Source organism: Indicator indicator, chromosome 26, assembly GCF_027791375.1.
Source record: "Indicator indicator isolate 239-I01 chromosome 26, UM_Iind_1.1, whole genome shotgun sequence".
NCBI classification, from domain to species: Eukaryota; Metazoa; Chordata; class Aves; order Piciformes; family Indicatoridae; genus Indicator; species Indicator indicator.
Window position 1 is genome coordinate 50,242 of NC_072035.1, and position 27,566 is coordinate 77,807.

General features: G+C 41.5%; 1 protein-coding gene across 1 annotated transcript; it reads left to right on the plus strand.

Annotated features, from left to right (window-relative positions):
- KREMEN1 (kringle containing transmembrane protein 1) lies at nt 1-27,206 on the plus strand. The gene is made up of 9 exons (XM_054392749.1): nt 1-79; nt 10,251-10,413; nt 13,940-14,031; nt 19,755-19,879; nt 20,350-20,503; nt 23,962-24,294; nt 24,852-25,010; nt 26,016-26,100; nt 27,044-27,206. The coding sequence occupies exons 1-9, from the start codon at nt 1-3 to the stop codon at nt 27,204-27,206; spliced, it is 1,353 nt and encodes a 450-aa protein (XP_054248724.1).
- The last annotated feature ends 360 nt before the right edge of the window (nt 27,207-27,566 follow it).

Here is a 27,566-nt window from a genome sequence, read left to right on the forward strand (position 1 = left end):
ATGGAGCCCCCCGCCCTCGCCGCCGTCCTGGCCTTCTCGGGGCTGGCGCTGAGCTGCTGCCGGGAGCCCGCTCTCTCCGGTGAGTGCCGCGCCGCGGGGCGCCGGGGCGCGTCCGGGGCTGCTTGCCGGTCCCCTCGCAGGGCTGAGGGGCGAAGGAGATGGGCACTCACTCCCCGAACTGCGCAGAACGCCCAGCCGGCGCGCAGCGGCTGCGGAAGGACTCGGCCGCCCGGCAGCACCCCTTCGACCGCCCTTCCTGCTCGCCAGGTCGGTGCAGGGCTCGGAGCGGCTCCTGCAAACGTGCCGCGGGTATTTTCGGGGCTGTTGGCAGTGTCGGTATTGGAATATCTCTGTATGCTTGCTGGGCTGAGTGCTCAGAAAACTGCGTGAAAGCGTGAGGCAAGGGGAAGAGAATTATCAAACAAGTTTGGTAGCTGCGTCTGCAGAACAGAGGCGTCTGCAGGCAGCGTGAGGCGTGAGTGCAGCCAGTGGCAGCAGGGCAGAGTCGGGGCTGCAGAACCAAGAGTTTGGAGGGTGGCCGTCTCGCTTGAAGGCAGCATGCTGCCCCGGCTCCCTGTCAAGCACAAACTCTTCTAACCGTTCTAGTTCTTACTCAGCCAAGGAATCTGGAAAGCCTGAAGCTTTTTCTACCTGTTAGTGTGATTTTTCACTTAAAATTTCTCTGTACCCTTTTGTCCTCACCTTGGTCGTTACTGATGATTTCAAGTGCCGTGTTTCTCCCTTGATGATCGTTTAGAACTGCTTCGCAAGATCTGAAGTGGCTGTTCCGGGTAATTGTCACAGCCATCAGATGCATTGCCCTCCTGGATACATATTGCATATTCTAACTGTTACTATTCCTTATAACATAGAATTTGCTCTACTTCTTTTGCCATGAACAGATGCTTGCTAATAAAGTTTTTGTAGATGCATTTAATTAGATTTGGAGAGTACTTACATAGGTTTTCTTGGTGGGGGAAGTGCCTTTTAGCAGAAAGAGAACTCTGAAGATAAACTTCACAACTTCTCAGAAGTTACCTGAAGTGAGTGAAATATTGAGAGTATTTTTGGATACGCCTGTTGAGAGCTAGCTAGACCATGTCTAACAGTCTGTCCATTCCTAGTACCATTAGGACATGTTTGGTGCTCACAGTAGTTATTAAGTTGAGGAACATCTTCTTGTAAGGTTTCTGAGCAGAACTGCAGACAGAACTGTGACTGAGAGTGAATGTTTGGTGCATAACCTATTGAGGGGATTCTACCTGTTTTTATGCACCTGCACTTCCTCTAGGCAACTTCTAACTGCATGCAGTGGCAACCACTAAAGCATACAGAGATGCCTGAGCACGAGCTGCTGGGGCAGGGGAGGAAGAATATATAATGCTTCTGGATGAAGGGGTAACAAAGGAGAGTGGATTTAGAAAGTACATTTACCTGTGTGTCTTCTGCTAAAGAATCTGGGAACAGTGCAAAGCTACCTTTCAAGGACCTGTAATTTGTATAGCAGGTACAAAATCTGCAGTTGCTAATCTGCACAAACCATACCTCAGGATCTTCTTGACTCTTAGTCCTGCAGAACTGAAGTGGGATCAGGTGGCGCTTCAAGCTCTCATAATTCTGGAAGGACAAACATTACTACTCCTTTTGTAAGGCAGTTTGTCATACAGTAAGTTTTTAATGCCTGTTCCTTTTTTATCAGTTGTGTGTCTTAAACTCACTGTAAAGTGCAGTCAAAAGACAGACAACATCATGCCATTGTTTGCTAAGATAGAAGAGAAACTTTAACTTCTGGAATTGACTTCTGAAAAATTACTTGGACTGACAGAATTAGAGTAACAATTGTTTTTGTACGTAGTACTCTGCTACTTCTCCAGGATGATTCTGTTTTGCTGTGTGACATCTAACCATTTCTAATCTGAACACTGATGTTTGCAACATTCAAACTTCAATCAGACCGCATTTCTCAGCCCAGAGAATCAGAAATAAGAGATGTGTGAATAGATTTTGTAACATTAAAGGATTGTAGGGATTTGAGTTTTGTATTACAAGGCCAAAAAAAAGGGAAATCCTTCAGCAAATGTTAGTTTCTGTGAACAAATATTTTGCAATAAATTCTCACTTGCCGTTTCTGTATTTATAAGTCTTAATTTCCCCATCAGAAATGTATATGATTATCAATCTCTTTTTCCTTTCTCTGCTTTCTTTCCATTTAGCAATACTGGGTCACCATGTCCTTGGTTTTATCTCCCACAGAGTCTTTCCTTTTTGGTGCTATTTAAGCCTTCTCTCACAAACCTTGTGTCTCATCATGTTTTCTGCCTTTCTCTTCCTGATGCAGAGAAATGTTTCTACTTAATATGCCTCAAGCTGTTGTCATGGAAGTACTTGAAAAAGGCATTTCTATAACCAGACAGGTAGAAAAAGTAGCAGTCAGACACTTCAGCGTATATGTTCGTACATGCATAGAGTGTAACTCACAATCCAGAGTTATGTGAATGGTTTAATCAGGATGGAGCCAAAGAAGTGGAAGGGAGGCAGGGATTACATGCCACCAGCTGCCAAATTTGCGTTCTTAGTCATGTCATACCATACTGGCTGTGCAACCGACCACTCCCTCCATGCACACAGTGGCTATGGCCTGTCCTGATAAAATTTCCAAAGGGATTCAATCTGCCCTACTTGACAATGGAGCAACAGTTTGAAAACTCACTAAGAAAGCAAGCAAATGGGTGTATTAAGGGACTGAATTCTGATGTGGCCACATCATTCAGTTTTCCTTCCAGTGATAAAAGAGTCACAAGATAGGCGTGTTTGTGCCTTGCAGCTGAGAGCAGCCAGCAGCTGCGAAGCTGTGGTTAATATAACACGTTTGCATTGTATGAATTAGAAGAAAAAAAGGTACAAAACACATACTTCTAAGCATTAGAAATAATGGTAACCACCTCTTATGCTTCCTGGCTAATTTGCCTGCTTACAACATATTCCAGAAAGGGTCTGGCTAGTCAGATAGCATTAACCTTTTTTTTTTTTTTAAACAGCAACAACAACAAAAAAGCCACACAAAGCATCCCCACAAAAATCCCAAACTCAGAAATGCTCCACTCTGCCCCCCCCCCCCAAAAAATCCCAAACCACCAAAAAACCCTAAACAAAATGCAAAAGGGAAGAGTAATGAAAAAGTGATTACGTCGAAGGTTAGCAATCAAAGTTTCACAAGAATAGCAAGTTCCCATATGTAAAACTCACACTCTGCCAGGGAGCACAAGTGTAGGGCTCCACATGTCTGTACAGTCCCAGGAATGCACATTCTTATAGGAATGCTTAAGACAGATGCTTAAGTTGAGGTTTGGTCAAATGTCAGGCGAGCATTCACTGTGGCTACTGTCTGGTTTGGACCAACACGAAATAAGGCTATAGTTCTGATTAGCAAAAATGTTCGCGTTTGAGGACTTAAATGATATGTGTGTCTCTGTGTGGGTATGTCAAACGAGAGGTGATTTTTACTACACACAGAGTGCCCCCACACTGCAAAAGAGAAATGGTCAGCTAATCATGAGCCCTCATAGCATCACATCAGAATTTGTCTAATTTGCCAAATGGGCAGTTATTTTGTAGTGATTTTGAAGGTTGCAGTTTTTAACAAAGATTATTCTTTCCAGTGGTTTGGGGTTTTTTGTTTGTTTGTTTGTCTTTTTCTTTATATCAACTGTTGTGGGTTTTTCTGCAGTTACAGTATAGGCATGATGGTTCTGATGAGGACTTATGTATTAACTGGAGTAGTATTGAAATGCAAAAGTACTATAGTGTTTTTTTTTTTCACTTGGGTAGGTCTAAACCAGCCTTTTACTTGCCAAAGGCATGCATTTTGTATCATAATATAATCTGGAAGGAGGGTTTTTCCTGGCCAATCCTGTTGCACTATGCAAATGGCCTGTTGATTCAATCAGTAAAACTGCATCTTCAAAGAAAACCAGCACACTGCTAAAAATATTTTTAATAATGACCACAGAAGCCATATTTGTGCCTTTGATCTCCTGAAGCTTCTTCTGGTTTTAATCAGTGTTCCCCACATGAAGAACTGTGGCAACCTATGATAATAGAATCCCTATTCACATCCATAGGGAAACAAAAACGTTCTCATCCGATGAAGGTAATTTGGTGTTCTGCCCCTTCCATCCGTGGGCCCCTGCTTCTGTTACCGCTGGGGTATCTTGGCATGGGTTAAGTGGTTTCTGTCCTTTCCTCTGTGCATTACTCTCTCATTGAAGTGTTTCTTCTGTCTAATTATACCCTTTCAATCAAATTAGAGACTGCAGCATCTGGTTAGTGCCTTGTAACTGTTGCCATCTGCACCTAGATGCAGTGCTTTCATTTAAGGAGGAGTGCTTAAATCACAATCTCTAGCAAGAACTAGAACAGTTTACAACGAATGGAAATGACTCCAAACTCTTCTTAGAACACTGTGCAAGCACATGCATCGAGCAGCTGATGCCTAGTCTTTGAACCTGGCACCTTTGGTTCTATATCCTTATATTCCGCTTAAGCACTTCCCTGGCTTCTGAAAGGCTGTGAGAAAAACAAGTGAGAACTGAGCAAGCACTTAAAGCATGCAGATTTGAGGAATCTATATTCCTTCCTTTAACCTTGCAGAACATTTTGTGTTCTGGCTGTCACTATCACACCACTGTACTGAAACTCAAGATTTAAACAGCAGCCACTTTAATTTAGCTTTTACTAATCTGCAGATTTTTAAAAGAAAACCTTTCTTCTTGTTGAGCAGTAGCTGCGAGGATAATTTCTGTCCTGGGTAGGCTAGCTTCCGTTTGATAAATGTTGGCAACCTTTAATCCACCGTCCGAGTAGCTTCCAGAATTTAAAACAAAGCAAATAACTATGTTGGTTTTTTGTTTTGTTTTGTTTTGTTTTTCTGAAATAGTAACGAATTTGTTATTCTGTGTTCTCCCTCTCGAAAGCTACATACTTGCCCCAAATTTAGAAGAGTACTCTAAGAATTCGTTTGAACCATCCTGAAACTTCCATCTCTTCAATCTGCAATTTGTGATGTCACTAAATGTCTGTCTTTGAGAAAATACAGAAGCCCAGAAGATTCATAAGATTTCCCACTTGTCAGCCAGAAAAGGAAGAGTGTTTGAGAAAAAGGTAGCTGTTTTCTTTGCTTCTCATCTCATTTGTACAGGAAGGACTGCAGATTAAATTTAAATGTTTGTATTATTTCTGTCTGTGGTAATGTGGCATGAAATGATAATTTCTCAGGTAAATGGGCCTCTTGCTATTAAGGACTTTACAGATTAAAACCAGTGTTTGGAAGTCCATCTTAGAAAATCACTGGAAGCCAATGCAGCCTCTGAAATGTCAGTGTTTAAATCATCAGTGCTTCATTCAGTAAAAAAGGCAGACTATGATTTTCTGCACTACCTTAATATTTCAGCTTATCCTAAACTGGCATCCATGTGGATTGCAGGCAGCCACACAGTTCCAACATGATGCATAAATGATCATTGTAAGGTCCCTACATCGAAGAAGAAACTGAGACAGATGGAAAAAATTTCTACTACAGCTGCTGTTTGATCTTCCAAATGTTGATCTGGCTCTAATAAAACTAATTGTGAACCTGTATCACACACTGAGCACTCACTCAGAGTGGACAGCCATCCCCGTTCCGCTTTTTCTTTACAGCAGTTGCCACTCAATACAGATCTAGTCACACAATTCATCTTAAAAAGTAATTTTTCTGTCGCCATGACGCCTGATGCGTTGCAAACAAATCAGCCCTGACCACATGGTGCTGTGCATGTTCTGTCGTTATCTCGAACAGGGCCCACTGGCACCTTCCAGTGTTCCGTGGCTAGAACTACCACAGGGGTTCTGTCACTGATTAATTCTGCTTGCAGACATCTGCACGTAACAGTAGAAGCAACAGGGTCAGTAGGCAGTTCATGGAGTGAAATCATCACAGACACTGAGTTTTAATCATGGATTTGACACAAAGCCTCTAATTCAGACTATGTCTGAGACCCACCTGAGTTAAGATCTTAGAAATATGAGAAGGTTGGAAACTTCAAGATCTGGATGGTTGCAGCTTTCTCTGTGTCCTTTCTAACACCCTAGTGATTTAGCATAGATTTATAGTTGACAGAACAGTTGAAACTGAGCCTTGGGGACATGAACAGAAGCCACGTGACATCTGTCAAGCACAGTGGCACTCTGATGCCTTCTAGGAAGCTGTCAGCTTTTTAACCTCCATAAAGTGCCTCTTCTCCCCTTGTCATTGCCACCCAGAGAGGACTTGGACATGGTGCATGGTACCATGGGATCTCATCAGTGTGTGTAAATATCTGAGGGGTAGGTGTCAAGTGGAGGGGGCCAGGCTCTTTTCGGTGGTTCACAGTAAGACAAGAAACAATGGATACAAACTTGAACATAGAAGATTTCACCTCAACATGAGGAGAAACTTCTTTACAGTGAGGGTGACAGAGCACTGGAGCAGGCTGCCCAGGGGTGTTGTGGAGTCTCCTTCTTTGGAGACTTTCAAAACCCACCTGGATGCATTCCTGTGCAGACCAACCTAAGTGATCCTGCTCTGGCAGGGGGGTTGGACCTGATGATCTCTTGAGGTCCCTTGCAACCTCTGATATACTGTGAGAGTGTGACACTGTGATATTCTTGAAAAACTTTACAGAATAAGGCTTTCTGAAATTCACTCTATCAATATTAATTCCCTTGAGTCACTGCTGCGATGTTAGATTCCAAGTGAAGGCCTTCATGGCCTAAAAGTAACCTGGAGGTATCAACCAACATGAGGCAGTTGGACCCAGTGGGTGGCAGGACAGGTGGTAGTTGTTGTTTATTTTTTTCCCTTCTCTTCTACATGATCATAATCTGCCCAAGAGAAATCAGGTCATTTGAGTAAGCCCAAGAGTTTTATCAGTAGTGTTCTGTCCACTCTTTCTGACTGTTCTGTGCAGACAAACCTGAGTGACCTTTCTTAAGCTCACCTTTTCTCAGAATTATTGTACCAGTGGTGTAAGATGAAAAGAAGGACAGAAGTTCAAACCTCTTCTTATCCAGAATCTCACTGGACTTTTGTCTTTAAACTGCAGCCTATGGACTTGAAATGGAGAGGACAGTAGTCAGTCTGCTGGTGAAGCATTCAATTTGCACTTTCGACACACTAGGAATGTTAATTCCATAGTGAGATTGCTAAGGTAGTGTCTTGGCTGTTGTGCAGCAAAATATGGCAAATATTATGTGTGGTAAATATAAGAATTCAGCTGCTAGAGCCAAGATATTCAATATGCTGAGAGGTCTGTATCCATGTTGCTAGTAATTTTATAGAGAACAATGCAAAATGTTTCTCAGATGATCTTAAAGCTGATAGTTCAAGGTAAAAGTCTCTAGGTCTGAGGACCTGATTTTTAAATGCCACCATTTACTTGAAGAGATTGTACTCAGTACAAAATGAAAATTGCTCAAATTACTTGTAACACGAAAAGATAATTTTTAATTTGGTAAGAGCTGCTAAATTCCATTAAAACCAGTTTTAATGTCTGTTTTTCTGGTATAATCAATGATTTTATGTGATATCTCACTACCTCTCCCCCTTCTGCATCTAGAAGCTAACACAGCCGGGTAGCCTCACCGTAACTCTGCTGGCACATTTTTGCCAAATCTCTTGGTACTACAGAAGAATACAGGAGGCACTGTTACAGCTACCTTTTGTCCTGGGAACAAAAAGCTACAGCTCAGAGAAGGAAGAAAGCTGTAACTCTTCCTTTTGTGCAACGATGTCCTTTAAGTACTAGTGAAGTTTGAAGAAAATCTATTAAAAACAAACAGCCCTCCAAAAAAACAGCTGACATGAAAATGAAAAGTGGTTGCTACTGCAAGTTAAAGCATGGCCCAGTCTTAGCAGATCCTACAATGGGCTGATGATAAATTCAGTTTAGTCTGCGTGCCAGATTCCATTCAGGTACTACAGCATTCCTCGTGTTGCTGGGGAGATCTTCCTGCACACCGCTTTTCATCAGAAGTGAGAAGCAAAAGAAGTCCTAGCACTAAGTTGAAGTAGACATCTTCTGTGGGTGTGTTTATCACTTCTCACAACTGCTTCTTTGTACTGTATGTTATTTTGTTTATCCAGTTTGATTAAGTTTTCCTCTCTTTTTCTGTCAAATTTATCAGCCTATAGTTTTCAGCTATGACACTGAAAAATTCTCACACTAACCACAAAGCAAGAGAGGTATTGAAGAAAGCTGCAGCACTGTGGTGACTTTACTGTGAAGGGTTTTTTTCATATGTTTATGCAAATATCTATAGTTGCTTGAATACTGTAAAATTCAGATTTGCATTTTTAAGGCAATGTCTGTAGCCCACCTACATGGCTAAGGCAGTCAGGTAAATTATAATAAGGAGGGGCACTGACCTGAAGCTTGGGTTTGTGTAGATAGCTTTCTGTCCACGGATCACAGCAGTGTACATTAATGGCTCTGCAGACTTCTTCTGTGTGTGTCCTTCATCAACAGAATTTCATTTAATAGAAACTTTAACTTGCCTAGGCATGAAAATGTGCAGTCAAGGCAAAATAACATGAGCTTTCATCTGCTATGTAATAGAACTGTGAAATAATCGTTATAATTGCACCATTCTGACACTTGTGGGCCCAGACTAAACTAATTTCAAAGGCATGGTTTTAATAATATATTTCCCCTTCTCCCACAGTATTTCTAAATACAAAAAAACTGTTAATACCAGGGTTGAGCTGAGGGTGGGTTGTTTTTTTTTTTTTTCTCTTCCAACTGTAGCCACAGAGGTCTTTGTAGCCTTGTTTTGTAAGGGGGAGCACCTGGGATCAGCATACTCCACTGAAGGGCACTCTCCTTTTCCCTCCAGGCAGTAAAACTTTTCTGTAGCTGCTGCATGATTTCTACAGAGAACATTATCAGATAAAACAGAAGGTTGCACAGCCTGCAGTTAGTAGGAAGCATTTGTGACTTTTGCTGGTAGTGCCACTCAGTACGAAGAAGCATTTACAGCAGTTTTAATTCTGTCATGGACTGTTGTATTTTAATACTATTTAAAAATAAATGCATGGATGATAAATGTTCCCAAATTCACAAATAGGATGGATTTTTTTGGTGGTGCACTAGTTATCATGACTACTTCTGAAAGAAACTCACAGATTTGCAGAACTATTGAGATTGGAATTGACCTCTGGAGGTCATCTTGTTCAAGAGGGTGCTTGCTCAAGCACCATCACCTAGAGCAGGTTGCTCAGGATCATGTCCAGATGGGTTTTTTTTAATGTCTCCAAGGATGGAAATTCCACAGCCTCTCTGAGCAAACTGTTCCTATGCTTTGTCACCCTCACAGTGCATCATTTAATCAGCGATGGTTTTTATTTTTAGTAAAGGTAACACTGGTCGTGCATGTGAATATTTCTTTGCTCAGAAGATGTTAATAAGACACAGCAAAGCCAGGCAACATGAGATTTGTAGTTTAGCAGGGGATAGAGTATTGAATGACTAGAGAAGTCATTCTCTGCTTTGATTTCTAACTTGCTGAGCATTAGGAAGCTAGAAAAGCAAACATGAATGGGAGAAAATCTGAACAGGGCAAAAGAATACTGTAAGATACAAAAAAATACCTGTAAGTTTTAACTTGAAAACATAAATGCTTTAGTAGCAAATGACAGTGTCAGGATTATACTCTACCAAAGGAGGTCCCTTTCTAAGGCAATTCAGGGCAGAGAAAAAAAATGCTTAATAATTTTTCTCAATCGAGTTGTAAATGTTGTCAAGATCCATGCCTCCAAGCTTCCACTTTTATAAAGTACAGCTTTTCACTGCTTTAATTACACTGTCATGAGAGTTTGTATGGTAAATAATTAAAAATTAACAAGTTACAGATTCATCCTAATGAGTAATACACAAGGAAAACAGTAAAATTCAGAAAATATTCAGAAAGTGCATGCTAATTGTATTAACCACTCTTCAGACATAACTGTCTTACACATTGTTTAGTAAAGTTATGAAGTCATAATCTCTTCAATAGATGTTTGACTGAGAGAGAACTGAAATCCCAGCCAGCATCCTTAGGTGCCTGAACAATCTGAGAAACATTAGTGAAAGGGAACCTGGGCTCTGGGGGATGAGGTGGCAGGTGAGGGGACAACAGCTGAACATTAAACCTACAGACATTATTTCTCTTTTTCCATTTCCATTTCTTCCCAGAATGTTACACTGCAAATGGGGCTGACTATCGTGGCACTCAGAACCAGACCTCCCAGTATGCAGGGAAACCTTGTCTGTTTTGGAATGAGACCTTTGAGCACCCTTATAATACTTTGAAATATCCCAATGGGGAGGGAGGGCTTGGAGAGCATAACTACTGCAGGTAAGAAATACCTCATTGCTACTAACATTGCCTGTAAACTTAATGTTTCTTTAAACAGTTGAGACAAAATTAGGATACTTCCTATCATTCAGTGAGGAATGTCAGAACCATGGATATCTAAGGGGTTTTATCCTGTAATCAGTACCCTGGGTCTGCAAACACTGTTAATGGAATAACCTTTTCTATGCAACTCTTACCCAAAGTCCGTATCATATAGTCTTTGAAACATTAGGGTTTGTATCCTTACACACAAATCTTGTTCTGTTACGCACTACCTTGCCAAATTCTGTGCTAATTGAAAGTTAGTCACTAAAAGTTCACAGTGAGCATGAGCAGCTCAGTGACGTAGAGCTGTCGTTTGAATTCAGAATGTCAGCTGTCAATGGTTACTGCAGCAGCTTCAACCAGGCCACTTTCATTTGCTTCTAGAGAAGTCCTCCATCACTATGGATAGAACTCAGAATGAAACTTAGGTAGGACCTTCTGAGTTTAGGAGCCAGATAAGAAGTTAAGTTCAGAGATGATTAGGCTCGGCAGGCTTTTTCCTGCCTTGTAACATTTATGCAGGGAATTTTGCCTTTGCAGGACTGACCACTTAAGTTTTTATGTCCATCTGTTCTTACTGTGGGAATAGGTAGATGTGATAGATACATTCCTTAAACAGTGATAGTCATCACCTCATCTAGGATGCATATAAAGTTGAGTGGTGTCACTTACTAATGGTGACAGAGGTTGAGAACTGAGTTACCTGGGGCATAGCAAGAAAAGCTTTAATGTCTCCTTGCAGGGAGGTTCAAGCCACGCCTCAGTTCTCCTGGAAGATGCTTTTACTTAAGGGTTATTGCCACCTTTGTGTTGAAACCATTTTGCTGCAAGCAATAAGGATAAGTGAATAAAAATTAATACTCAGGAGGTCACCAAATTGCTGTGTCATGAACACTGGGGCCTGGTTCTTGATTCAAGAACTTTTCTGTAGTTAATCAGACCTGGACAGAATATGGCAGAGCCAGCCAGTTAATGAGGAATCAGCAAGAGGTCTTGTTACATGCAGCAGACAGATGAGCACACTGATGAAAGGAGTTGGTGGCATTTTCAGAGTATTTGATGACTCAGAAGGATATTTCCCATTGAGGAATGCTGGTGAAGGACAGGGAAGAAAAAGACTTACTTGGGATCTCTTCCAGTGGCTGCAGCAGTGCTCTAACATAATACTGTTCAATATGTTGCACCAGTGGACTCTGTTCTCAGTGACAGGAGAAAGCAGTATTGCCAAGTTTTGAATTGACTGTCTTTTGAATCAGTTCAGCATCTTACAGGAGCAAAGAAAAACACACAACCAACAAGAGAAACTCCACAGAGGCTGAGCATTCTCCTTAGAAAATGGCCTGCAACCAAATAAACCCATCCAGCTGTCTTGTTTCAGATTGGCATGTAAGCACTGGAAGGACTCTTCCCATCCAAAACATTTCACACCAACTTTACAGACTTCCTCAGCCCAACAACAGCAAATGCGTAACAATTTCCTTGACGTGCAGAGAGTTGTGTCTCGGTACTCACACTAATCCAGGGCTATAAGAAATCTCCTCTGATACTAGTACTAGAATCAAGAACATCATTTTGATTGACGCTGTATGGCAGCATCATAGACTATCTACAGGGTCTTACTTTTTGGCTGTCATCTCTGGCTAATGCTTAGGTTAGTACCAAGCAACCCATGAACAAGCCATGCAAAAACGTGCAGAACAAGATGAATGCTTATTCTACAGTAATTCTTACTAGAGTCTCGCTTAGCAAACAATCATTAGGTGTTACAAGGAGCAAGAAGCATATAATCTGGTATAGAAGCCTGAGAAACAGCTTGATTACCAAACAGCTTTCTAACCTCAGTCTGCTAGGTGTTAGACTGTGCTGATGGAGTTTGCCATGGCCCAGGAATATTCTCGCAGATGTAGGGAAGGATGGTTAAGCTCTTTCTATGCCTTTCTTTTGCTTGGCTGCAGTCAACAAGTTGATCTTCCCTGCTCTGAGGCAACACACATCTTACAGGGCTCTTTTTAAAGGCATAATACACTGCTATGAGGCTGAAGTTTAGGCACAACATTTGAGTAATCTAATTTTAGACTAAAGCTTTAATCAGAAGCATGTTATCGCTCCATTGGTGACCCTTACTTGGAATACTTTGTTTGCAGCAAGACACCCTGCTAAGATGGAAATGCCTCACAATGTTCCGCATTTCAGCTGTAACAAAATTATGCAGACCAAAGGTTTTGGAAGTTTTGAAAGACACTCAACTGTTTGCTATCTGTGCACACCTCTGAGGCTCAAGGCAAAGATTTCTACAGACATCACATTTCTCTGCAATTTCCTTGCGTCTTAAAGCCTATTTTTGCAGAGTATCATTACCATGATTCAGTTGCAGATACCTCATTTTTGTCATGCAGGTGTAAATGCAAAACATCTTGCAACTGTAAAAAGGACAACTGTGTTATTTTGAGGACAAACCTGCCTTATACTTTCTTTAGCCACTGGAAGCTCTGTCATTACACCTACATTCCTAGCCCACCAGTCTTAGGCTTTCCTCATCCACTGCTTTTACTAGTCCATTTGAAAGCCTAACTAGCAATATTTTAGTCAGCCAGCTCTCTACCTTCAGTGTTTTGTTCTTTACAAAAAAATATCCCCAGCAGTTCTAAGGCTGGTTCTGCCACAAACAGTTGTTAATGTGGCCGAATGACAACGTGCAGCTGAACTGACACTTTTGAGTCTCATTAATAGAATTCATGACAAAGTACATGAGAAAAAGATTGCAGTTGGCCAAAGAGAGACCAGATTTCAACCAGACTGTCCAAAATAACAGTTTATTTTCTTAAATTCACACTTTTCAGTGTGAAAAGTTTTTCAAAGTATACATAGAAAAAGTTTTTAAATAACCTAATGATTAATTAGGCATGCAATTGTAAATGATGCTACACAACAGCAGAGAATAATCATCAGAGTGAATCACCAATGATGATTCAGTCAGAGTCATCAGAAAAACCACATAAGGAATTCTATCACCCCTCGATATTTCAGATCACTGGAACAAATGTATTCAGCTTTACTGAAGAAGGAAAGACCTCAGTCTTGCCTAGTTTTTGTCATCTCATACTTACAGGAAGTTGAGGTCTGGACTATTTTGTACTAAAGCAAAAAACAAATTTAGGAGCCTAAGAAACCTGCATGCAGGATGTGGGGATGAAAATTTTCCTCTGTCTCAGTTGTCCAGAAATAGCTCTGCACCTTTTAGACTTAAAGAGAAGTTATGTTTTAGACTACACTAGCATTTTGTGCTTGCTGTGTACTGTAATAACTAAAATCTGAAATTCCTGACTGTTTTTGCATTTTTCTTGATATATAAGTCCATCAGGTATTCAATAGGTATTAGAGCAAAAATAGTAACGACACTAAAGCTTAATAAGATTTATCTTTATGTGGGTTTTGAAAATAGTTGATGACTTTTCACTCAGTGTCTTGTTTTTTCTTTCAGGAACCCTGATGGAGATGTCAGCCCATGGTGCTACATTGCAGAGCATGAGGATGGAATATATTGGAAATACTGTGAGATTCCATCCTGCCGAAGTAAGAGCACCATGCAGTTCTTTAGGCCTGCATCTCTCTTGAGCAGAGGTTGGCAGTTGCACAACAATGGGTAGTGATTTTCTAACAGAAACTAGGACAGGGCAAATCAACTTATTTTCATTTGCAGACTAAGTTATATTTTAAATGGGTCTCTAGAGATAATGAGAAGCTTACTGAGTTGTTCTCCATAGCTATCCTTTTCATCTTGTCTCAGAGTTACCAGTAATAACAGAGTGTCACTGAAAACTTGTGAAGTACTGCTAGTTTTTTGAATCCCTAGAAATATGTCATTCAGATATTAAATTGGAGGACAAAAATTAGCTTGTAAACTGGAAGTTGTTAGTTTAGTGTAGATAATGCATCCTATACAGAATTGCATGGAAGAAATGAAGACAGTCAGAGTACACGTGGAAGAGGTGGCTGTTTGTTTGGTATATGGAAGCTCTGGGCTAAAATTCTACTCCTTGCAAGTGCATGTTCTTAGCATTGTTCTGAAACCACAAACTGGGCTTTGATGATTTTTTTGTAACAGATACTTCACAAGCTATTTGCCTGAAGTGTCCTTTCCATAGTTAATGTTTAAAATGTGGAAGTTTTGTCCTGATTTGTATCAATATGCTCCAACGTCTTTGTTCCTGAACGCTTCAGGATAAAATCCTGAGAACCAAATTCTTTAAAATATGCCTAAATACTAAAAAGGGATTCAGTTCTGCATGCTAACTAGCAACTGGAACTATGTATTTTGAGTCTAATCAGCCATGCCTTTACTTGCTTTCCTAACTTCTTCTGTGCAAGTACTCTGTTTCTGGGGTAACTTATGCAGACAATGTTAAGCATCACAACAATTGTCTTTAGGTATATTTTCCATTAGGATCAATTACCTTTTGCTAGAAGTTAGGAACAAAACCAAACAAAGAAAACTGGATCAAAAGTGATTTTTACTTTGTTCACAGCTTGCTGTATTTATGAATGCAAGTAAATGATTCACAACTTCAGGCAAGGCAAATAAGCACATAAGTGTAACCTTAAAAAAGGTCAGTTAACTTTTACCTAATAACATGAAATTATTCAACACTCCGATACTCTTTGTTCAGAGGACATCTTACTCTTAATTCTCTAATATACTGGCTTCAATTTAGGAAATATGACCCTCCTGATTAAGAAATTTAGCTTAGTCTAAAACGAAAGAATCTGCATTTTCTTTAAAGACCACAGATGTTAACAAATTCTCTGGATATGGCACCACTGAAAAAGCTGAAAGGCAAATTCTCTCCACTCCATTTGTTCTACACAAAGGATCCTTTTAAAAGCAGCCTCACTCATTTTCTCTGTGGTGGGGAGCAGAGGATTTAAACTTGGACACTTACTTGCACAGATAATGCAGACTTACATTTACAAAATGTCCTTTTGACCAGTAGCAGCTGCTTCAAGCATTGCACTGAAACTGGATACTAGAAAAAGGAATTGCAGCAATTTAGAACAAACTGTACATTGCAAACCCATCCAAGTCTTAATACAAACCTCATGGTTTATGAAGCTCTGGAAGTAAAGAAAGACTTTTGTTCTTTACCAGATCTTGTGTTTTCAGTAAGCATGATGCTAAATCATAGGACCATCAAGACCAACTTGTGAAGTGTGTAATAAAGGATAGAGTTTTGTGATTGAGCAAGAAAACAATTGTGTAAAGAAATCCTATTTAAATTTTCAGAAAAGTAAAAAAAGTCTTATATAAGCTTCATTTCTGTAATTGTATTTACTACTAGAAAAGACAAGTATCTGGAGCATAATTTACATATAAACTATACCCACATAATACCATTACGATGCCAGCAACATGAGGTGTCTTGATTGCCTGCAGAGATTTGCATGAAGTGATTGACTGTAGCAGTAATTAAGACTCTCCAGTTAAGAATTTTTCATTATGACGATGATTTCACATGATTGTATCATGTGTCTTGTTCACTAATATTTATACATAATGCTAATGGCTCCTTCAGAAATGTGCTCTAGCATTCTGCATGTGTAAACATGCTATACAGCATGTAGCTGTGTGAGGAGAGGATGGGTGGGCATAATGACAGAAGTCAGGAGCACTTACCCCAGCAGAAGCTGGTTTGCTTTTTCTTCCTCTTCTCTTTTGTAATGGCTTCTCTGCTGGGCTGACTGGATTGGACATAAGCAAAATTAAAGACAAGAAGGCAGCGCTGAGTCCTGAGAGAACATGTGCATCTCATATGGAGAATTCGGAACTTAATGCTTTAGATGGTGCAGTGATGCAGCTACTCCTGACTCTTTTTTGTCTTTTTTTCATGAGGTTAGGTTGAAATTCAAAGAAAATAACAACTTAAACTCCCAAAAGGTAAAAGAAAGGAATGCTTGCTGTCCCACTTAGTTGCATTGCCATGTTTATGGCCTGCATCAGTCTCTTGCCATAAAGAGATTTCATTACTGGAATTATATTTCTGGTGTACATGTATGTCATATAATAAATTTGACTGAAATATTGATGAAGTGTTCCATGGCAGAGTCAGAAAAGTTACCCAGAGCTGTATGGATGGCTCTGTAAAGCTGCCCTGTGTACGATTTTAACACCGGCTCAAAGAGAGTGAGTGGCTCCTGCTAGCCGGAAGGACTCACAGGAGCACACTACCACTGCAAAAAGCTAGGAAGCTCTTGAGAGACAGCTAGATGAGCATAGCTGGGAACATGGCTTTGAGCTCAAAACTGGACATAATAGTCTTCACGTGGTCCTAACAAGTGTTGAGCAGAGGATAATCACTTCCCTTGACCTCCAGCTGTGCTCATTTTAATATAGGCCTGTTGGCCTGCCTGGCTGCCTGGCACACTCCTGGCTCATGTTCAGTTCCCAGTCTGTTGGCATCTCCAGGGTCTCTTCTGCAGTGCTGCTAGACATGCAGAAATGTAGACTAGTTTGTGTTAGATTTATGTCCAGTGGCTCCCTAGACATACATCCTGATTCAGTTGAATACAGGGGAAATGAGAAGCATATTATTGTAACATGCCCAAAATATCCTTGCAAAAGCAGTAATCTGTGATCACTGTGGATCTGATACAAAAGTAGTGCTTGCCAGTTAGATCTTCTCCCCTCTACTATTACACTTACACTATGGGTTCTCATTACCCTTCAACAGCAGCTCAGTGGTGTCTCAGGTTTAGGAGCAGCCCATCAGTAGCAGTAGGAGGAACTGGCATGTCAAAAATCATAGACACATGTGTAGGAATAATTTCTTCTGTGCATGTTTTCCCAGTTCCAGAGAGTGTTAAATCATGTATTTAATGTGGAACTACTAAGGGCTTCTAGCTAAGTATATGTCCTTGGGCTCATGTAGGTTGTTGATTTGATAGCAAAATAATTTGAAATGCTGGGCACTGGCATGGAAATAACTGTTCACTATGAGGCTATATTGGTCCTTCTCCTGTCTATTCCAAATCACATGACAGTCCATTTCTTTGCTAGACGGGAGAAAGTTAAAATACTTCTGGGACCCTGAAGAGACTAATCAGCTTTAGGATGTACCAAAAAGGCACACTTGATTTATTTACAAAATGTAAGACATTTTCAAACTACTTGGTCTAGTTTCTTAGCATGGAACATACTGAAGTGCTAATCTTCTGGAGACAAGGTCGAAGGGTCTCACCAATGAAGCTGTTTAAATAAAATAAAAGTGTTTTTAGGAAATCACAGGTCTCCTAGAAACATGAGCTAGGTAGGTTAAGGCTTCCTAGAAGCCTTTTCAGGACAGTGAAATTGTGCACTGTACAAAAAACCTGAGCTCTGAGTTACCTGCCCAGCTGTGCTCAGCTGGGGTGGGGCTGCAAATGGGGATTTCCAAAGGTATGTTAAATCAGGCTGCAACTTGAAGTCTCAGTGCTTATATGCATGTTGCTGCAGGGCATATTGAAGCCATAACTCCATTTATAATTGAAATGGTATCACTTTTAGAAAACAAAAATATTTTTGAACAATATTTGAAGCAACATTACTTAATTATTAAAAATGTATGTGTTAATTTTCTTCCTAACTTGACTAGTTCTTTACATTACTGTAATCACCCTCCTGAAGAGTGTAACCACGTACACACCAGTATTTGCTGGTCACTAAGAGCTATGCTACCCTCTTCCTCAAGATAAGAAAGCTACCACAGGGAGCACAGGCCTAAGTGGGAGCAAGCTCTCAGAACTGTTAACTGCTCCAGGTGTCAGGATGGGTCAGACTGCAACAGTAAGATGACATTCAGTTTACATACTCAGTATATAATTTTCCAGAAGAACAGGAGCAAGACCCTCTTTGTCAGAATCAGAAGACAAACAGGAGTTCTGGGGTCAAGGCATTGTTTCAGTGGCTGCTGCACACAGACTCGTGTGAGAAATCCGAGAAACGTGCCTTCCAGAATCCAGTGAAGGGATGCTTTCAGGACTACTGTACAGCATTGCTCAGTACAATCCTATTGTATTTATGGGAAAGTGCAATAGCGCAGGAGCAGTTTGCTGGCACACAGGTTACCCGATGAGAGAGAAGAGCCACCCCTGTAAGAGATGGCTCCTTCAGAGGGAGCTAATCCATGTGGTCAGGCATTGGAGGCTGCAAAAATCCCAGACTGAGCAGTGCCTCCAAAAAAAAAAAACAACCAACTGAAATAGTGCTGTGCCACAAGATGTTAGCAAGAGAGGGTTCAGGGTTTACTGAGTACTGAAATAAGGAATGATGAATAAATAAAACTCCTATCGTTTTCCGAGCACATCAGGTGTCGTATAGACCTGTGGCAATTAGGTGGACAAAAAAAAATCCTTGTTGCTCTGGCAGAGGGATAAAGATTATCTGACCACGGATCTGGTAATAGATTTAATTCCATGAGTTTGAGCAGATATGACAAGTAGGGAAGGGATGGTTTTATGTCATGAACACAGCCCTATGTTGTACCTCACACCCTCTCTCCAGTAGTCATGGCTAAACGTGGTTTGATGAAAAGTGCAAACCCAAAACAGAAACAGAGGACAAAATATGCACTGAACAGAGAAAACTGTCTGACCTCTCATAGTGACCAAGGAGCCTTGACATGTTGTATAAATAGAGCTTTCTTTAAAAAAAAGTAATATTGCTCATTTTGAATTTCTTGGTACGTGCCATAAAGTATGATCTGTAGAGTTCCTACCAGAATTCATATTTTAAATACCAGGAATTTGCCTTATATAAGTCTATAGTCTGTCCCATAAACCTTGCCTAACTCCATCCTAAAATGGTTTAGGTTCCCCATTTTCAGAAAACTTTCAGAATGTCATTCTTTTGAAGATCAGACATAAATCAGAGTGTTTAATTTACGTTGTTAGACTACTCATGATCATAGCCAATAAATCCCACAAAACCTCTGAATCCGCTTGATGTCTTTTGGGTTTTTCAGTTGTCTCTATCAGGAGAAATCATCCACGTATTTTTCTTGTCTGTATAGCTTCAGCTTACTGAAACCAACTACAGAGTACTGCAAGTATATTGCTAAGAAGATTTGATGCTATTTCACCATCTGTCATTGCTGGACATGTTTGGAAAAATATGACAAGGATCTAGCATAGAGTAACATTTCCCATACTGCAGAATCAAGACAACACAGAGATAGATGCTTAGCAACCAGGTAGTGTGTAAAGTGGTTTGTGTCGTGGGTGTTTCTAGGCACACCTTTAGAATGACTGTTATCTGTTCTTGCCAGTGCCAGGGAATCTAGGGTGTTACAAGGACCATGGAGAGCCACCACCCTTGACTGGCACCAGTGAGACCTCCAACAAGCTGACTATCCAAATGTGCATCAGTTCCTGCCGAAGTCAGCAATTTAAGGTGATTTCTTTGACATACCTGTACAAAATATTTTCAAAGACTAAAGATGGCAACATGCCTAGAGCTCTTGAGCATATTTCTTCCCCCCTCCCCACCTTTTTTTTTTTTTTTTTTTTTAACCTTTAATAGATCTAAAGTGGCTATACTCCCACTCCAGGGGACATAGCCCTCTGTCTGCATCCAGACCAGTCTGGGCCAACGAGCAATTAACGCTGCCAGGAGAAAGGGTGCTTGTTAACTACAGCTGTGAGTGATGAGGTGAACCAACTGCCCTCCATTCCATATTCCTCACTAGTCTTATGAAGCATCCTGACAGCTCAAACAAAACAGTTTGTGGTGGGGCCTCTGACTAATTTTCCTCATCCAACACACGCATATATTCTGCTGCCAGCTTTCTTGCTCACACAACTTCCTGATGTCATTCCTTTAAATATTATCGTGCTCTTCCTTATGCATTTTTGTTGTCAAAGTTTGCAGGCATGGAATCAGGTTATGCTTGTTTCTGTGGAAATAATCCTGACTACTGGCGATATGGGGAGGCAGCCAGTACAGAATGCAACAGTGTTTGTTTTGGAGACCATACTCAGCCTTGTGGTGGGGATGGAAGAGTCATTCTTTTTGACAGTAAGTATGGAAACAGGCTCAGTTTTTCCCAAAGGAGAGGCCTCACATGTTCAGCATATTTAGATAAAAGGGTTTAAGTGCATACAAAACAGCAAAACACCCAAATTCAGTATAAAATAAAGCTGCTTTTCATCTCACATAAAATTCACATCCATTAGTAATGTGAAATACCTCTTCCAAGAAATTATGTCTGCTCAGGCAAATGACTTCTGCTCCAGAGAGGGTCTCTTACTTAACCCACAAGTGGTACTGACAGCTATCACAAAGGGCATGCCTTCAGAACTGATCTTAAACAGAGAGCAGGTATATGATTAAGTTACTGCAAACAGGTTAGGTTGCTATTATGACTGTTGCTGATTTCATCATTTCTTTGCTGATTTCATCATTTCTTATAGTTAGAAACTCTTGTAGCAGTACCCAGTTGTCTGGCTACAGCACAGGCTCTCAGTGTAGCTGGGAGTACTGGAGCAGTTCACAGGATGCACCAATAGATCATTGCTGCCTCTGATGTAGAAGCTACCTTCTAAGTCCAGAAGCTATCTTTCTGGAACTAAAAGTGGTGTAATTTTCTGCCTTCTGAGCACATAACCAAACTTCCCATCCCCTTATTCTCTGGCTCCTAGCTGACGAGGCAGAGAGACATTTCATTTGAGACTGCAGTTAGGCTTGCTATTCACATCCAAATTCTCCCTGAGAGCTGCATGCTAGTTTCCATGCTGAGATAGTGTGTAGCTTCACACTGCAGTATCCTCTGTTGCCTTCTGTTCTTGGCCTCTCAAATCTTTTATGGGTAAAGGCTTCCTTTGTAGCTTTCCCTTTCTGGAGTGACCAAGAGTTCAGCAAGATGTTACCCTGAGGACCTGCAGTATCTTTTCTAGTAAACAGCAAAGGAGAGAGCTCTTGCCAGGTAAGAGAGGTCATCTTGGTAACTGCCACCTGTTTTCCTTTGCTGATGAGCAACATCTGCTCACCTCATTCTTGTCCAGCTTGTGTCATCCACAGAACCTTCACCCATACCCTGTACACCCCCACCCCCACACACTCCATTAACCTTGTGTTTTTGTGCACTGCTGTCATGGCCTAAAGCAGGGACATTCAGACCCACAACACAGAATTCTGTGAGCTCTAGAGGGAAATGAGGGAGGGAGAGCATTCCCATTCCATATGGGGCAATGTTGTACTTTGTTAGGCATCTGTGAAGCAGTAGTCATTAACATTCTTAATTAGTCTTGCTGGTTTGAAGAACATCTTGTGATTCAGTAATTGCAAACAGCCCAGCCAAGTGTAACAATGCCTAAAAGATATCTGCAAAGTACAAATTTGATATCACTAGGACAAATCTCAACTTTATCAGTTCAATCTATCCAAACCATTATACCTCTTTGACTAAAGAATCAGCTGTTATCAAGGAGAAAATCTCAAGCACAGATCCCTCCGTGGGCCTTAGTACCTCTGTGGGAGCTTTCACATTCTATTCTTTTTTTCATAGTCTTTCAGTTCCTCTGTAAGATCTTTCGTAGCAAAGCACTGAAACGCGAAGATTTGCTCAGGCTGTGAATGACTTTTGCTCCATGAAAAGAGAAATGTTTTGACATGATTTTTCTGGCAGTCATATGCTAATTCTTGTTCTCATTCCCTCAGGTCCCTTTTAGTTTGTATTTATTAAAGCTCTTTCTCAAAGGCCTGTGAAAACTGATACACTTCAAAACACTTCACCTCCTGCTGGAGAGAGTCCAGTGGACAGCCACAGAAATGATAGGGGACTGGAACATCCACCTTTTGAGGAGAGGTTGAGAGAGCTCCGTCGCCCTAGCCCGGAGGCGACTGAGAGGGGATTTCATTAATGCCTATGAATCTCTAAAGGGCAAGTGTCAGGAGCATGGAGTCAGACTCATGGTGTCCCATGACAGGACAAGGGGAAAAGGACAGAAAGTGGAACCCAAGAGGTTCCACACAAACATAAGGAAAAAATTCTTCACTTTGAGGGTGGCAGAGTACTGCAACAGACTGCCTAGAGAAGTTGTGGAGTATCTATCTCTGGAGGCATTCAAATCCCATCTGGATATGTTCCTGGGTCATTTACTCTAGGTAATCTATCTTTCAGCAAGGGGGTTGAACTAGCTGACCTAGGGGTCCCTTCCAACCACTAACATTCTGTGATAAGAGCTTTTCTCTATGGGGAGAGTGACACTGTGACAGGTTGCCCAGTGAGATTGTGGTCTCTATCCTTGGAGACTCAAAACACAGCCAGAAAATGTCTTCTGCTTTGAGCAGGGGGATTAGACTAAACAGTCTCCAGGGGTCTTTTCCAAGCTCAGCTGTTCAGTGAAAATTTGTTTTATTTCAATTTGCTAAGGCTGTGAAGGAAGTGCAGCAGTTCAACAGTGAGTATTGCAGTCACTAATCCACTTGCCTGCTTGCCTGATAGGGAGGGAGTAGAAGTCCCTGAATCAGTGACTTGGTTTCATCCTGTCCTTGCAGGGATGCAGGGAAGGGTACGTGGTTACATACATGGACAAAGGACAGTTGCAGCATTCAGATTTGATACATAGGTCTTAAAGTAATGGAAGAGAATGGTTGTGTTCCAAGCAAATACCACACAATAGCTGTGCTCCTGTGCTGTGAAAGGTAAAGAACACCAGTTTGAATTATAGAATCATAGCATCAGTCAGGGTTGGAAGGGACCACAAGGATCATCTAGTTCCATGGGCAGGGACACCTCACACTAGATCAGGCTGGCCAGAGCCTCATCCAGCCTGGCCTTAAACACCTCCAGGGATGGGGCCCCAACCACCTCCCTGGACAACCCATTCCAGGCTCTCACCACTCTCTTGGGATAGAACTTCTTCCTCATGTCCAGCCTGAATCTCCCCACTTCCAGCTTTATTCCATCCCCCCTAGTCCTGTCACTACCTGATAGCCTAAAAGGTCCCTCCCCAGCTTTCTTGTAGGCCCCCTTCAGATACTGAAAGGCCACAAGAAGGTCACCTCAGAGCCTTCTCTTCTCCAGACTGAACAGCCCCAACTCTTTCAGTCTCTCCTCATAGGAGAGGTGCTCCAGCCCTCTGCTCATCCTCATGGCCTTCCTCTGGACACCTTCCAGCATGTCCATAGCCCTCTTGTAATAGGGGCTCCAGAACTGGATGCAGTACTCCAGGTGTGGTCTCAGCAGAGCTGAGCAGAGGGGGAGAATCACCTCTCTTGACCTGCTGGCCACACTTCTCCTGATGCAGCCCAGGATCTGGTTGGCTTTCTGGGCTGCAAGTGCACATTGACAGCTCCTGTTGAGCTTCTCATCCTTGAGACACGTTGAGCTTCTCGTTCTCGAGACACAGTGCATCCTGCTAGGGTAGCAAGTCTGTATCTTCAAGTGACATCTGAGCATTACAGAGAGTGCTAAAGCTGTGCATAATGAAGGTGTAATACCTTTCTCATTTTTCTCCCTCTCCTTTTTGCAGCCCTTATTGGTGCCTGTGGAGGGAATTACACTTCTGCTACAGCTGTGATTTATTCCCCAGATTTTCCTGACACATATGGCACAGGCAAAGTCTGTTACTGGACCATACAAGTTCCAGGAGCATCTCGAATCCACTTCAGCTTTGCCCTTTTTGAAATTAAAGATGCTACAGATATGGTGGAATTTCTGGATGGCTATACCTATCATGTTCTAGCTCGTTTTAATGGCAAAAACCGGCCTCCCCACACCCTGAACATCTCTTTGGATTTTGTCATTTTATACTTTTTCTCAGATGAAATCAATCAAGCCCAGGGGTTTGCTATCAGATACAGAGGTAAGAGGCTAACTTTGCTCTTTATACCTTTCAATGAGCAGTTAAAGCATTTAAATCACACAATGGCAAAAAAGAGCAAGTATTTTAACTTAGTCTACTGGTGTTTCATCCCTCTTATTGCCACTGCTCAGTGGGTAAAAGCTTAGCTAAAATGTCTCTCAGTTTGGAACACTCCTGTCAGCTGTGTCATAAATTCCAAAATACACCTTTTCAAAGTTCAATCCTACACAGAGCTGCCTGTCAAAACAGATTGGAAAATGACAAAACTGAAAGAAAACAAAATAAACCAATAGTCCAACAGTCTGTTTCACTCAGATCAAAAGGTGTTAGGAGAAAACATTTTAGTCCTTGAGTTGTACCTGCTTTTATGATGAGCTTCCAGGAAAGTTCTTAGGATCCTATCTTGGTGAACTCTAGGCTTTATCTGTCATCAGACACCATTTGACTGCTGGCGTTCTCTAAGTGAAACAGCAGCACATAGCTGTTCACAGGTACCAAGTCAAGTCCAATTGCACCCATTAAGACATGGTTACTGTAATACACTCTTGTGTTTCCAGCTGTGAAGGACAATGTGCATCAAAACAAGATTTCAGTGAATCAGACCCTTTCAGAGAAGATAAATGAACAAGCAAACCTCAGCATCAATACCGCCCGGTCATCAAAGATCCTTTATGTCATCACAACCAGCCCAAGCCATCCTAGTAGCTCCATGCCTGGTAATATTACAGGAAAATGTGGAAACAGGAAAAACATTTTGCCAAATCACAGTCCAGAGTCGCTATATCCTTCACTGCCTCCTCCAGATTATCTGACCCACTGTGTCTCTTACTAACAGACAGATTTTCACTTAGTTTAATTGCCACTAACTCTGCTGCTGTCATTAATTTTCAAAACTCGCTTCTCAGCATAAATCAGTCAGAAACACTCTGAAGATGGAGAGCCCACAAGTGTGAAAGCACATCAGAATAATGCGAGACAGCAGCCTCCTTACTAGCATCAGTGAGCAGTGCACACCAGGGAGGTGGCAATAGGTGCTGAGGAAAGGGCAAGCGTCTGTAGGGTCTGGCAGAGCCTGCTGACCCCCACTCACCAAAGGTGCAGGAATGACAGGAGGGGGAAGCAAGTTAATGGGTGGGAGATGTGATGTGTTTAGAACTCACCTGCAAGACATTACTTCATTCAGGAGGTTTTGAGTTGTAAATAATTTAGGACTGGAAATGCACTCCTGGTGAACGTTACTGTTGGTCTCCTATCTTTAAACTGCTCTGGGCATCTGCTTTTACTTACTGTTGAAGCTGGGCCTTGGTGACACAGTGCTGTATGCATTCCGAGTCTGAAGTGTAAGGGCTTGACTGTACCTGAGCTGCACAGACCCAAAGCAGCCAGGCTGCAGAACACGCCCAGGGGTCTGGGCAGATGTAGTGGCACTAGGCCCAGGCCAAGGCCTAAGTTACCACAGCTGCATTTAGTGTTAAACTGCTGTGGGCGTACTGACCTCAGATGGAACTGTGCCCTGGGACTTTATGCAGTTATGAAATTCTGTAAAAATGATGAACAGTCAATGCTGTGAGGAAGGAGCATTAGGTGGGAGGGAACTTGTGCCTGCTGCTTTGAGCTTCAGGAACTCTGAAGGTGGTGGCCTCTCTTCAGTTGGTTTAATAATTTAAGGTCCTTGCAGTGTGCTAACTCTGTCTCCTCTCTTCTCTCTTCCTTATTTACAGAGTGGACAATATATAGTCTCACAGCACTGCTCATCCTAAGTGTTACAGCCATAATAGCAAAGATACTTCTCCACATTACCATGAGGTGAGTATGGAACAAAACTATCCCTGGAGCAATGACACCTCACCTTTGTACCACGCACGGTAAACTTAATTCCTCTGCCATCTGATGGTGTTGGATTGGTCCTATTGAAACCCAAGTTACATGTAACACATCTGCAACCTCACAAAAGATACTAAATAAGAGCATATTTTAACTTTCTGGGCTGTTAGCATATCATTTGCTGCTAGAATCCTTCTTCTAGTATTCTTCTGAGGAGATTGGTATTTTAAGGAATGAAAAGGTTTCTGCTACTGAGCAGTATCAAAGAGCAAAATGGTGGGAAGAGCTCAAATTTTGATAATACTCTGCAGGAAAAAAAATTAAAACCTCATCCCAGACAGGGAACTGGGGGAAAAAAAGTTAGATAAAGGCTGGTTAATGCATACTGTCTTGTGCAGAAATATTGAAAATGGTTCAGAAAAGAATCACAACAAGGAAAACCTTTGTTTTATGGTGTGAGACTTAACCAGTATCTTTTTTTTTTTTTTTTGCCTATTAAACCCAGCATAATTTTATTAGGAAATTTCTTTACAGTTATACCAAATAATTTCTGTGATTTCTAGATGGACACTTACTGAGTGAAATGGTGGAGGATCTGTGAATCACAGATGCTGAACATTGTATTTATATACCATAAACAGGTTTAAATATACAAGGAAATTAATGCATATTAATAGCAGTGAGGAGAAGTACAGACTTGGCTTAATGTCACTGCAACTAGGGTAGCCATGGCATACCTGGCTTTGCATTTGGGCCAGAACCAACCAACCATCACTCCAAACCCCCACATCCCTGTGCAGCAGGTAGAAAGAAAAGGTGTCACAGATGTAGTGGAAGCCACTGGCATTATCAGTGTAGCAGTAATGCAGACATAGCCATAAGAGCAGCTTCCCAAGCACCTCACCACTTAACACTTATTTCCTAGATCCCATCAGATCCCATCTGCAATAGAAAGAGAAGATTCCAGTGAGGTTACTACTGCTGGTGAGATCTGGAGTATATTTTACCAGCCATCCACATCCATATCCATCTTCAAGAAAAAGCTCCAAAGTCAACAGGACGATTGCAGCCCACTAGTGGGAAACTGAAGGCTCTTTTCAAGAACCAGTCTTACAATCCAGGTGACTTGGGAATAATCCTTTTTTTCCCTCCCCAACTCATAGTTGTTTTCCCAGAAGTCCACTTCCAAAGGCCTTTGAGTGACTTTGCATATCTGCTGTTCTCTTGGGTATGCTGGTGACAAAAGACTTCATTAGGGCAGTAGTTTAAAAACCTCTGATGCTCATCAAATCTGTTGTGCTGTTCATTACTGCCTTTAAACCAATGCACTTAAAATACATGTTCAAAACCTGTAAAATTCTCAATACCCTGTTCCCCTGCCAAAAGTAATTGAATGACTATCTGCAGGTTGAGGACTTACTCTGTCCTGCTTTCCTGTACTACTGTAT

What these genes read in the sequence shown, in the direction of transcription:
- KREMEN1 (XM_054392749.1), top strand. Translation starts at nt 1, where the DNA reads ATGGAGCCCCCCGCCCTCGCCGCCGTCCTGGCCTTCTCGGGGCTGGCG. An exon ending in TGAGATTCCATCCTGCCGAA is followed by an intron (nt 14,032 to 19,754) that starts GTAAGAGCACCA and finishes TGTTCTTGCCAG; the next exon opens with TGCCAGGGAATCTAGGGTGT. An exon ending in GCCGAAGTCAGCAATTTAAG is followed by an intron (nt 19,880 to 20,349) that starts GTGATTTCTTTG and finishes TTGTTGTCAAAG; the next exon opens with TTTGCAGGCATGGAATCAGG.